We start from the raw sequence: 14,094 nt of genomic DNA on the forward strand, positions 1-14,094 counted from the left end.
CATGACTGGTTTCCAAGACGGCGGCAGCATGTAAACATGAACGCGAGTGTCTTTATAATCTATCTTTTCAATAAACTGTCTGTACACTTACAAAGTTCTCAATGCTTCGGTTAACATTTAGGGACCCTCATTATGCTACCGTTGAAGTTTGGTGATATTTTGAGCCTTTTTAGTGGTATAAATAGCGATTTGTTTTACGTTCCCTGTGCCCTGAATACTAGCGTTGTAAGCTAATCGGCGGTCTGCACTAGCGTCTTTCAAGCTCCAAACTCATTCGATTAGCATGAAAACATGTCCCAGAGAGCGACAGAGTGGGTACACATCTGTTAATAACCCCTAGGTTCGTTTTGCGCCAAAATTGTCCTTTAATGCACGTCAGGTTCAGGTAGCTTTTCCATACATTCTCTACATTCCATAACAACCCCTATGGGAAAAGATTTGTCCTTATTGAAACTGTTAGGAGGAGACGGGACGCGTACCCCAGTCTCCAGCGTCAGAGTCAGCTGCTTTGTACACACATCACCCACCCTGACCTTCTTATGACTTTTCGCTACGCTATCATAACATCACGTTACTTCCTACTATGCCAATAGAGGTTGATTTAAGCTGTCTTTCTGCCGAGGCCAGTAACACTCATGCTGATCACTTGCTTGTGCACGGGTCAAGAGCTGCTCCTCTTGCCTGGAGCGTCACACCGTCACAAGGGTCCACGGTTCATCAAAGCCTGGAAATTAAGCTCTGATCGATTTATTTTCGATGGACATCTACTCACATGTTTTATTAGTCACTGTCTACCATGTCTGTTCTCACCATGCTTTCAGTTAATGAAGCTACAAAACGAAACCAAGGCTAACTTTCTTATGATGGAAGTATTCCGAACTCTTTGGTTTCATCACGTGAAAGACTCCCCACGACATTGTTGTGAACTGTGAGAAGCTGAAGGTACAAAGAATCTTTTCAGTGCAAGTAGTACCATGTCAAATCCCTTCAGACACCTGCTTTACAAACTCTTAGCAGCAACGTTATGGAAAAAAGTCTGTAAGCTGCACTTAAGGCAAATGGGAACCAGTAATCAAGGGAGAAAAATTACCTGACTGGAGATATCTGTTGATGTTTCTGAGGTGTCCTTTGAAAACAGACATGAATGACAATTTTGCATGTGAGCAGAAACAATGTAGCGTGAAATGCTATTTACAGGGCCTCTTTGTGGTGATACTGTAGGTACGTGTAAATCAAAGAGTTGCTGTTCAGGGCAGCAACATTGAACGGCTTTGATGTTCGCCAAGTTGGCTAAGAGATTCAGCCTCACACCAGGCAGCATTTCTAAAGCGAACAATCACAAACTGTTGTATCTCTTTTGACTCAGCTCTACATGGTGCAATGACACACAATATACAAAAGTCTCAAGGGTGCACCGAACAGAATTGTTTAGTTTCTTCATTCAGTTTTGCTTCAATCCAAACAGCTGCACTGTTTCTTCATCTCAAGCAAGTACAGACTTTCTTTGCTCTGTGCAAGACAAAAATAAATGTAAACATGCAAAGCTAGAAAAGAAAAGGAATTTGTGTCTGAAATATCCTTATAACCTTTAGAGTGATGGAGGGACAAGAGTGGTATAAAATGTTGTACACATTTGTATTTTATTCCTTTTGCAATGGAGTGATTTATCTTTCTAAGTAAGTATGTAGACATACATACTGTATGCTTACTGTGACCTACAATAATAAAAAAACGTATCGCAAACTGGCTATAAAACCTTTCACAATATGACACCTTTGCCCTTATCAGAGCTAAAAGTATGGTAATATTAAGCAAATTAGAAATGAGAATTAGTGAATATTAGAAACATTCTTGATTCCATAAATTAACTGGACACCAACAAGTGTTTGTTTGCTGTTTTAATATTAAACTGTGACGGTAACAGATTGGCAGTTTAGCCAAAGAGCTTACAGTTGATGTTTTTTTTTGTTTATTAGATCATTGAGAACCGCACAATTCTAGTTTTAAATGAGTTTTATTGCATATTTAACAACTAAACTACTATTACTACTACTATTCAGCTGCCATTTTCTGTAAACATGCTTTAAAAAGGGAATTCACAGCTATGGATTTGTCACCTTAATTCAACTCTGTAATGAACCCAAACTTTTCTGTTTGTTTTTTTAAACTGTCCTCTGTTTTTATGATATGTGCATACGTCTTCCATAACTAGTACATTCAATTCAAAATTATTCACTTATTCGTGGTCCCAGCTTCTGTGCAACTTAATCTGTGCAAAGTTTGTTCAAATCCCTCACATCGGTGACATGTGAGCTTATGATTCCCTACATCAAATGTACATTTTTCAACTACCAAGCTTAGAAAAGCATCAGCCCTCAGCTGCTCCTAGCCCAGCAGAACCTTTTCTCAGTGACTGCCACCTTTTAAGACAAGCGTCCCAAAATATGCCATGACATAGGAGTGAATTGATTTCTTGTTCCTTTTGCAAGTAAACGGGTTCCCACTTGGCATGCGGGACGGTGATGCTAAACATAGTATTTGAAGTGTGCATGTATAGTGTTTGCTTTCACATACCCAGAGTGTGTCCAATTTCTCAGCATTCTTGAAAAAAGGAACTTAGAGTTCAGATGAGGTTTCAATTATGGATACATTTCAAAGCTTGTAAAGACTGAAATAAAGGTTTAGAAACCCAACGTTCAAAATCTTTTTTAGGATTGTTTAAAAAAGAAATCACTATCATGAAATACATTCTACTTAGATATTATTGCAGCTGAACTTGTGCTGAATACACACAAGTCATAGTACTCTGAAAATACTGGTGACATTTGTTCAAATTGACAACAATATCAGAGCATGCTAAAATTATTTGTGTGTCTGAAGACCCCAGAGGGTAAAGTAGTGGTAATGTGAGGTGACAAGACCCAAGGCTCCACACTGTGACCATGTAGTCTCAACTCGCAAACCCGACTATGAAATTCATCAGGCACGGCCTTGCAAATATACTCTATTTATCACGGCATTTATCAGAGTATACCCTTCTAAATTGTTCAATATACGGAGGGACAGAGTATATATGATATTTAATTCCCTTTTAATGCAATTGTTTTGTTTTTCATTATTGGTATATCTTGAAAAAATGGACTTTAACTTGTGATGAAAAAATAGTTTAGTGTTTAAAAATAAATAATAATAATAAAATAAAATAATAAATTTTTTTTAAGTAAATGTTTCTTTTTATAGGACTTCTTTAAAGTTAATACTTTATTGAGATGTCTAACTCTTAATAATACAGTAACAAAGTATAATGAATGAGCCTGTATTCAAGTCAAAGTACCTTTTATTGTTAATAAATAATGAAAAATATGATAGCCAGCCCTACCTTCTCAACCTTTGCCTGTTCATGCTTACATACAGTAAAGGAATGGGGACAGACTGATCATGTAAAGCACTCTTTAGTGAAGTATCCATACAAACGTACTGTATAATTTTAAGCGAATTTCCAGAAAATCAGGATTAAATATTGATAAGCAAACAGAGCTAACTAACCAACTTTCTTAACCTTTTTAACAAAATCCTCAGGTTGCAGCTTAATCCGATCATTTTAGATGTTTATTTATACCAGAGGAAATTTTCTTTTGGTCATCGACAATTGCAACAAGACAATTGAGTAAATTACTGCCCTTCAATATGATTACTGAAACCAAAGGCGGCGCAGAAAATTTGATTTCATCCACATAAATGTTGATTAACGTTACCTCATCATGTTTATAAAAAAAACATTAGGGAGCATTACATTCCGGGAAAACTTACTTTTGCAAATTAGTAGAACATGAACGTAATTTCAAGGAGACAAGTTTGAGAACAGAGCACAACAACAAATTAAAGACATTTAAAAACACAAAAAAATAACTGAGTAAATAACCAAAAATACTAGTAGTAAGTGAAGATACAACAGAAGATCCTACTAGGGCTGCCCCCTCAAAGTCAAATATTCAAATCCTCAGTCGATTCTTCAAGTCAGGAAGTCCTTTTGTTTTTGTCAGTCAGCGCTCAGGCTCGGGGATGACGTTATCTTCTGATTAGTGGTGAACTTACAGCTCACTGGAACTTATGCAATATAGTCTCTGGCTTTTTTTTAATGTATCTATTGTCCGCAAAATATGTTGTTAGCGTAAGATATTTTATTGATTTGTCTTATAGTGTAATGCTCTCAGTGAATTAAAACTTGGGCTTTAATTGTGATGGGTAAAAACGGAAAAAGTAAAGCTGTAGCGTTATGCGCTGCCGTGCAAGTGTGTTGGCCATCTTGGTTCACGCTGGTTAAGATTACAGAGCCCCCGTCTTTTTATTTTATTAACCTTGGCTACAGTAGTAGTTGTGTGCTGCATTAGCTCAGAGGGCTAACTTGGCTTGTTTACATTATTACGTGAACGTCTTTGTCACCCGCCAAACACCGTTCAAAATTCTGGCAGTTTAATAAAGCGTTGCTTGATACTGAGTACCTGGGAAAAAAGGAACGTATCGAATCATACAACAGAGGTTGATCTACTGAAACTCAATGACTCTTAAGTCACAAAATGTGTGAACTACAAACTTTTGATAAAAGAACTTCTTAATGAGTATGACAAACTAAAGATTCATGTGACAAACGTGCTTGTCCCCTCTCATAGGATCCATCATCACAGCAGCAGGCGCATGACTGTAAGTCAGAGTAACTACAATAAAGCCTATATTAGCTCAGCAGCAGACCAGAAATGTTTCAGCACCGTAGAAGAGATTACAAAGTAACTGAGCCACTCTCTTTCTCACTGTGATACCCGGTTTCCCTGGTGACATGAGGCGGTCGTTGATGTTGTCCTATTAGGTCTGCGATCAGTCAGAGTTTTACTTCCACCGTGTGTGTTCGTTGATCTGTGTGGAGTCCACTTCAGACCAGAAACAACTATACACCTCCTTGCCTTATTTTATCAGAATGCGTCTCAGTACAGAGGAGAAAATTGAGCTGGGACTCAAGGACCTGGGGACAGTCAACCATGCATTTGGGGTAAGTGTAGTGTCATATTAATTCTCTCTTCAGTTTAGTTTTGAGACAGCCACAAAATTAAACACAGAGTGAGGGTCTGAGATAAAACCAAGTCACGTACTAATCTTTTTCTTATGAACACACATATTTATTATTTAGGTTTTACTTACAGACCAAGAGAAGGAGAAGTGCAGTGCTATTTTCTCACATTGCAGCAGTAAGCGCTAAATGTAAGCCACTGTGGAATGTGAAATGACCAAAGTGTGAATGTGTTCCACAAAAGACGGGATACTTGTGCAGTGAAATCAATTGCATGGTTTCAAAGAATGTGGCAAATATCAGTCTTGAGTGTAGTTGAGACGGATGAAAAAGCTCTGAGTTTAAACCAGAAATGCTCTTTAATTAAATGTCAACCAAGAAACAGAAACGCATATTGAAGCAGGAATGTTTTGTTTGTTTGAGGTTGCAAGGTCGGGCTGCATGGGGTGTGCAAGTGTACACAGCTGAGCCCAGCATTGATGTTTCTCCTTTTTTTTCTCCCAATCCCAATTTACTGAAGAATTTAGAAAAATGGGAACACCAAACAAACAGCACAGCTTCAACTGCAGATGGGTGAACACGTCAGTAGTCAACATCTGCAAAATAATACAAGCAAGGAACGAGGCCTCATTTATTATTATTATGCTTGATTGTATACTACCTGACATTATACAAAAGCCCAACGAGACTTTTACCATACAATGATTTCAGAGATGTTAAACTAGGATTTATACATTTAATAAATCAATTTAATAAATCAATCAATCGGGCTTGCTGACTTTGGCATCCAGATTAAGTTTTCATTACTTTTTAGGCATTGAGCATGTAGATATATTTCACAAGGACCTCTTTCGAACTTTGGGCCCTAGTTTTTCAAACCTTTTCAGGTTGAGGGGGGAAAAAAGTCACTGTACTTCCGGGTCAGTTCAGCACCATGGAAACAACCACAAAGGACACCCATGGGAGAGTTTCATAGAATAGAAACCCTAGTGCCATATATTAATATCTCTTAGATACAGAAAGTGTGTATGTGCTAAATACCATATTTAGTGGCTTTTTAAGATTTTCTGCATTTCTGTTTAGAGCTAAAAACATATAGCATGTGAGAAATAATGATAGTGGATAATTGATTCAAACCATAATAAACTGGAAGCAGATAAGGATACAATTTCAGCAAATGCAATAGTCATGTTTTTATTGGATGCTTTCATTTGATAATGTTATTACTTAAGGTTTTAATGAACTGATTTCTGAAATGCAGTGTTTCCCACAGATTAGAAAGCAATTTGTGGCGGGGGGGGGGTCTCGCCCCATATCACGGTGGGGTACTTATTTTCGTAATAATCAAGTATCAAAAACTGAGGAGGACAAGCTGTTGGATGCTGTTTTTTTATTTTTATTTAACCTTTAATTAACCAGGTAGGCCGTTGAGAACAGGTTCTCATTTGTCCTCCTCTCCTACTACAATGCCTACCGAATCTATCTCTTTCTCTCCCTGACCCTGTCTTTATGATTGCGCAGCACTGGTTGAAGCCTGAAAATATTGTAAACAAATTAATAACATAACTAATTGCACTGGTCCGACTGTTCAGCTCTGTTTCAGACCGATACCTCCAGTTCAGGCTGGTCCTTATCCTCAACACGTGCCTTTTTCAGTCGCGGAAAATACTTTTCAATACTCATCTGGATTGAAGCAGCAAACATTCAGTGTAAGAGTAAAAAAATGACATAACATTATTTGTAATATGTTTATTTGATTCACAGCTGCTACATATAGTGTTGTGACCTCAACAACCCAACTGCATTTTACTGCAAACTTGCAACTAGTTAACTTTCTAAAGCAGGCACAATCGCTTGTTTGCTAAGGGTCGGGTCGGGACTCCAACACATACACGATACACTGACAACATTGTATTCAGAATATAAAATATTTTTATAGCACTTTTTAATGTGTGATTGTGTAAAGGTGTTCACGAGATAGATACCAGCCTTTCGTGAACTTGTAAATTTCGCCAGCCGTCTTCTCTCCTTTATGGAGACAGACGCTGTGTGCACAGTGGGAGGAGCTGTGTGTGTTTTATTTTTGTGTGTGTGTGTGTGTGTGTGTGTGTGTGTGTGTGTGTGTGTGTGTGTGTGAGTGAGCGAGACACAGGTGACAGAGAGACGAAGGAAAACAGGGAAAGGAAATGCAGCTGAATGTGTTTTAAATAGCGTTTTAAAAAAAATGTAATAACGAAACGCAATATGCAGCGGCCGGTGTTGATAGTGCGGCGCACCACCACACATTAGTCTATGTGTGGGAAACACTGAAATGTCATATACTGATTATGCCTGGATTGTAATTCTGGATTGTACACACTTTCATACACAGTACACCTGTTACAGAATGTCTTTTCTACCAAGGCTACAGTTAGGACTCACCAGTGCAAAGCAATGGAATGGGAAAGCAAATGTGTTTAAGGCATTTTTCTTGCCATTAGTACAAGTGAGCTTTTGTTTGTCAGTGCAGCTTTGAGTTCAGTGAAAGACAATTTAGGGTTTCAGGTATCAACACAGGATAGAAGCTAAACTCCAAAAACAAAGGCTGGCTTCACGTGAAACAAAGCTTCCAACTCTCAGCGTGACTCACATCTCTCATTCATTTTTAGTGGACTTTAGTAGCCTCTGGATATTGGAACAATGCCACGGTACAGTAACTCTGACCCATGATCTCCTCACTGGCGATTGTTTTTACTCATTGTAAATGATTCTGGATGTAAGTAACACAACTGGCAAACATTTTACATGTTTATACAAAACTGTAGTGGTAGTGGTATACAGTATTTTGTTGCAAACTAATTAAAAGAAAGCGATGCATTTATGGACAGGGAAGTAAACATTAGCCATTATGCTTACAAAATGTTGTCACCCCCAAAAAACTCAAAGTGCAAACAAGTAGCAGTATTTAAAACAAGGCAAGAACATGTGTTAGAGTGGATAGTACTTGGTGTTATTGAATATGGCAAGTACTGTATGTATGTTTGTTGCATGGATGTTTGTAATAGAGTGTGGAAATCAAACAAACTCAGTCACCTGCTTGTCTGCCAGTCGCACAGAGAGAGAGAGAGAGAGAGGGTCACAGAAATAACAGCTTTTACAACTGAAAGTTGTAAAGAATTACAACTTTCAGACAGGTTGCTCACGTCACATCTATGTCTTCGAGCTCAGTTGGAGGCTGCGCAGTAACGCTCAGCCATCACCGGAAAAGTGCTTCTAATAGACTTCACTGGTCTCCATCCAGAGCAACGGGATCTGTAGGTCCATTTTATATATGTCAATGAACAATTCACGCGAAGTCAACCAATTCCCATGAATTTCGTGCGACTGGTAATTTTGACCAATCACTGCAACTTTTCCGCAACTTTGACCAATAACCAGAGTTTCCCGCGACTTCAACCAATCCCAGCAGTCCCACGTGCCAGACTTTGTATCAGTATGTGACTCTTGAGAGCCACTGACCAAGCGGGAGTGAGAACGGGTTGACGTACATACGTACGTCACCAAATTAATTTTCTTGTTTCTGATGTGAAGACGAGACATGTGACTTGAACATCTCACATTTACCAACAGCGAAAGTTGTTTTACCGTGCAAAACATTTCAGACCGTCCTGCCAACCTGTATACATTTTTACATCAATGTACGCTGTAACATTTTTTACTCTAAAGACACTGAAAGCTGCTGGTGTTTCAATCCTGTTGGCTCTCTTCAGCGGGCGGGGCTGCTGCTCCGTTCCCCCCGCGACTGACGCACTCACACACACAAACACGCACACACACACACACACACACGGTGGATGCAGGAAAAACCGGAGATGAGACGTACAGGATGACCTAAATTGAGGACAGCTACGCTCGTTATTGTAAGTGCAATGATAAGTTAAAGTCCAATAAGTACTTTATCAAACCGTATGAATGTGTGTCCCAGGCCAGGATAGGAAATCAACTAACAATGTAAAGATCAACAAGCCACTGACACATATGTTCAAATTTGATTTATTCAATTATTATTTTTTGTCTTAAATCCACCAGCCATTTTCATATTATACCAACATTTGCAGCATCCTGAGCCTTTTTGATAAGGTTACTAGGAAAACTCAGCCCAGAGTAGTTTTATTCTCCCCAACACAAGTTTCCTTTTTATATTTAAAGAACTATACAAAAAAAAAATCACAACTTTTTTTTGCAACTTTCACTGTCTCTCACAACTTCATTGCAACAAAAATACAAAAGACATCGCAATTTTTTACAAAAGCTCCCACGAAATCAGGCATTGTGGGCCGCAACAATCTCAAAAAAAGGCCGCGAAATCCTGGAGGGACTGTATATTCCTTGCCTCAAGTGACACACACATGCGGACACAGCTGAGTTCCAACCAGCATAGGTGATCACACTGTCACATTGAAAAGACAAGTGTAACCACGGCCTCTGGCCTCTGACAATCAGTCATCCGTAAACTAAAACACTTGTCTTCCTGCTGCATCACAGCGTCATTGAACCAGTTCTTTAGTATTCTTATGTATGCTTTACAGTCACTGACTAAAAGGGTCTCTTGAAAATCACCCATGCAGCCAGCAAACTAATCTTCCCACACTCAATTTATTTAGTCACAGCTGTGACGTGGAAGGCACACATCTCGGCACATGATGCTGTGCACTAAATAATCACACTGGCCAGCATCAGTGATGATTAACCTCATGTTAAGCGCCATCAGTTTCTATCTATTCAGGTACTAGTACTCCACTTTAGGGCTTTTTTGGATGACTTTAATTTTGCTTCATTTTAGAGGAAAATAGTGTTGTGATTGTTGTTGTGCTTTTTGATCATAATGTTTATATCTGGTTGTAGCATTATTAACATTTTATAATTATGTTTAGGCAGTCACAGAACCAAGATTAAGTTTAGGGAAAGATTGGGGGTTAGGGTTATTGTGTGTTAGGGTTAGGGCTATTGTAATCTTGACGTCTATTGTGGTCTTGGCTTTATATTAAAAAGGTCAATTGTGACCTTAAGCAAAAGTCCTGTTGTTACCTAAACCTAACCACCGACGGGACTCGGGACGGGAAGCCCAGTGCCTGCTGGCATAGTCCTGCACTCTTCACACTGACCATCCACCATAGCCACCTAGAGTATAAACCACTGAGAAGTATATTGAAATAGTCAGATCTCCATCTGGACCATTACAATACCCTTTTAAACTGTTAGTTCTTCACAAAAAGAATTTAGTTTTGATATTGCCTTACATTTTTACTGCTAATCTCTCTCTCTCTCTCTCTCTCTCTCTCTCTCTCTCTCTCTCTCTCTCTCTCTCTCTCTCTCTCTCTCTCTCTCTCTCTCTCTCTCACACACACACACACACACACACACACACACACACACACACACACACACACACATACACAGACACACAAAAACACATTTCCCTCCCTAATGGTATGTTGTCATGCAGATAGTTCTTTATTTTAAGTATTTTGGGGCATTTTTGCCTTTTTAAGTTGATATAGCACAGTAGAGATATGACAGGACATGAGGAAAGAGAGAGAGAGAGAGAGGGGGGATGACATGCGACAAATGTGGTTACTGGAATGCAGTTGGAAAACCACTAGATGGAAGCAAATGGCCATGTAATCACTGAAGCAAGTGTCTGTGTACACTACCTGCTGAGAACTTTGTGACCTGAGAGTAAATCAAAGACGGAGAGGAAATGTGGTGCAGATGGATCCGCATTTGCATGGTCTGTCGCTGTCATGTGTGGGAGACAGATGCAACGGTGGGCTGCGTAATACAAGTGGTTTTCTCTTGTTTGAAGTGCTGACTGAATGTCGGACTCACCCTCTGAGAAACCGCAGGTTTCAGAGCGATTGCTGCAGTATGTGGTTTTGTTCCTTGTCTTGGGACCTTGGTGTATATATCCTTAGATTCACTGGTGTCTGGATTTTCTCTTGTGTGCTGGCTCTAGAGTGTAATATTTGAGATACAGTGAGAAGAATGAATATAATATATAAAACATCTATTATAGGGGGAAATTTTACCTGTGGTTTCTGGTGTTATTATAGAGAATATCGACATCGTTTTCATTGTTAAGTAGTTTATGGGGTTTTTAACCCTTTATGTTACTGGTGCTGGGTTTTAAAAACTATTTTGAGCTTTCATACTCAAATATTGATGTAATATATTTGGTGTTAACATGTAGACTTAATAATTAATAATACATAATACACAGGACAGAAACGTAACCAATCAGTTTCTTTATGTTGTTTCATTGTGGGTTCGAATTGAGTTTGGGGTGAGGGGTTTAGTTATGTCGTCCACATAACAGAGAGAAGTTCAACCTTTCCCGTAGTTCCCATGCTATTTTCGAAAATCAGAAGTTGGTCAAAATTAAAGCCATGATGCACTTTATCTTCTTCTATGAATGAATAATAAAAAAGTAAAATTATTAATTCCCCCTCATTATGATTTGGGATGTACAAACCCTTTGGAAACGGATCTGTCTAATGTGGACTGTGTTAAAATGGGACTGACCTCTTTGCATTTAAATACAGCTCATGGGTCACATTGGGCGTCCCATAACCTACTGTTTTTGCATAGAAAATATATGTTTCTGAAGTCAGAAGGTTTATGGTACCAATTATATGGTAACGAGCAAACCGGGCATACTTACACTTCAATCACATCCTCAATGGTGTTTGTAAAATCCCACAGGAAGTTGATCTTTCCCATGTGGCTTTTTTAAGAGGGAGTTGACCTCTTTGTCTTTGAAGACCGCCCCTGGTCTCACATGTATCAGGTGGCAGAATCACTCCGTCTTTGTAGTCGTTAATACAAGTCACGCTCACATCTGCCATTATTAGCTATCACTTTTTCCCAAAGGATGCCAAAGAAAATACCATAAAACCCTGGACAGAACAGGATGCTTACATCACAGGGACGTAGACAACTTCCTGCCAATGACCGAGAAATAACTAAGTTTTAAAAGTAGCTACAGATGTGAAAATAGGTAAGGAGAGAATGGGAACAGACTGGAAAAAAGGTCGTTACAGCACAAAAAAACATCAAATTAATTAATTTCCTTTATATGACAATGGTAGGGATATTATTTAGTTCCTTATTTGAAACCTAAAAAATTATATGATACCCGAGTTCAGTGGCATCAAAGTATTGTATGCATTTAACCCAGTATGACTGAAATCTGCGTACTCTGCTTTTGACGAAAGAATTGCTCCATTACATACAGTAGATATCTTTCATAATTTCAAAACGTATTGTAATATAGGCGGTTTAGGCTGTAACCATTTTGTTGTTATATTTTTCGTACTTGCAGCCTAGATTATTTGAAAACAAAAGCTTATGTCTGTACGATACTATGTATGTAGTAAAATGAACCTAAATGGAATTTTGGCATCAAGTACACTCTATATAAACTTTTGTATGCCCTGCCAAAAGGAAATGAATTACGTTGCAGTCCCAAAAACATATGATTTCTTAATTTGTATTGTTTGCTTGTTGGTTGTTTGTTTTTATTTCTTATTTTGCTTTGTCTTATTCCTTTTTCAGTTTGTGCTACGTATCTGAAAACATTTAGATAGTCTTTATTGTCCCATAAGGATAGTCATTTCCACACATCTTCCCATAGCACAACACTATTATTTTTTTAACATTATTAAAAGAGTAATGATAATAATAAGTAATGAAAAATAATGATGCAAACTGAATGAGTTTGGAAAATACTCGCTTAAAAAATCTATTAGTGAGGGGGGCAAATATATCCCTCCTTTGCATATTAATGTCTATGTTTGTCATTTTGCATTGGCTGAGTCTTTGAGCACGAGTTACCTGCTACATGTGGATTTTGTTATATTTGAATGTGGCGTTTGGAGACTCATTTAATGTCTTTGGTCCATAGACTGTAAAATTAGTGGACAGAGCATGTGTGACGTCACCCATTGGTTTGTGGAGATCTGCTATGAGTCGTCGAGTTTGCCGTTATGGGTGCAGCCATCCTGGTTGCGGATGTGACAATTTTAGATGAGAGGGAGGAGTGAGGGAGGAGTGAGGGAGGAGCTGCTTACACTCTACTTTACGTTACACACTTTCACTGGCAATCACATCATAGCCACACCCTAAAACACCCCCTGCTTTATCGTCCATTTTAAAATCAACAAGACCATAATTCAAAAAATGAACATCAGTCTGTGTTGCAGAAGACTTAAAAAAAGCGATTGAGACCATAAACTCATTATGAAAATGTGAGAAGTGGGTCACTTTCTCATAGACTTCTACAGAAACCGAACTCCTTTTGCAACCACACGTGTCGCCCCCTGCTGGAATTCAGATAGAATGCAGGTTTGAGGCACTTCCACATTTGCAGCACTTCGCCGAACCGGATGCATTGTCCATTAATATTATACAGTCTATGGCTTTGGTCCCAAAAAAAAATGTTTTGTTCAGGGACTGGTAGAAAACTTGACCAACCTTTCAGCAAGATTATATGTGGGAAAGGCATTTTTTTTCCCCAAAAGACAATGTATACAGTATGTCTGTATGAATAGATCAGTGTCAGTTGGCTGACAGCACTGTTTCTGTCTCATCAAGCAGAGGCTATGCTATCCTGACCACTGTGTGTACATTTAACCACAATGTATTTATAAATCATATATATTTATAAAACATTCTTTTATTTATGTATAACATTTGTCACTCTTATTGGGACGTATTTCCCTTCATACTAACCATCTGACCTACTCTATCTGTCTTTGGATTGTGGGGAAAAAAAACAGAACCTTCAGTGGTAAATACCTGAAGAGTAGAGGACCACACTTGATATCCATTTTTCTCACATTTATATGATTTGTCTTGTCCTTCATCTTAACAAAATGATTTGAATGGAGAAAGATCCTTTTAAGTAGAAGTAGTGAAGAAATGCATATGATCTCCGGTTTCAAGGTTCTTTCAGTATTTGTAAGAGTATAAAAGGTGAATCTAGCAAAGGATAA

General features: G+C 38.5%; 1 protein-coding gene across 1 annotated transcript in view; it reads left to right on the forward strand.

The window, feature by feature from the left end:
* The first annotated feature begins 4,779 nt into the window (after positions 1 to 4,779).
* Positions 4,780 to 14,094, forward strand: part of si:dkey-106n21.1 (solute carrier family 23 member 2) — a 56,579-nt gene continuing 47,264 nt past the window's right edge. Inside the window, exon 1 of the mRNA XM_031279916.2 lies at positions 4,780 to 5,044. Within this exon, the coding sequence (XP_031135776.1) occupies positions 4,973 to 5,044 (72 nt within the window). The 5' untranslated portion in view covers positions 4,780 to 4,972. The remainder of the gene's footprint in view (positions 5,045 to 14,094) is intronic.

The sequence above is a fragment of the Sander lucioperca genome, chromosome 7 (genome assembly GCF_008315115.2).
Source record: "Sander lucioperca isolate FBNREF2018 chromosome 7, SLUC_FBN_1.2, whole genome shotgun sequence".
NCBI classification, from domain to species: domain Eukaryota; kingdom Metazoa; phylum Chordata; class Actinopteri; order Perciformes; family Percidae; genus Sander; species Sander lucioperca.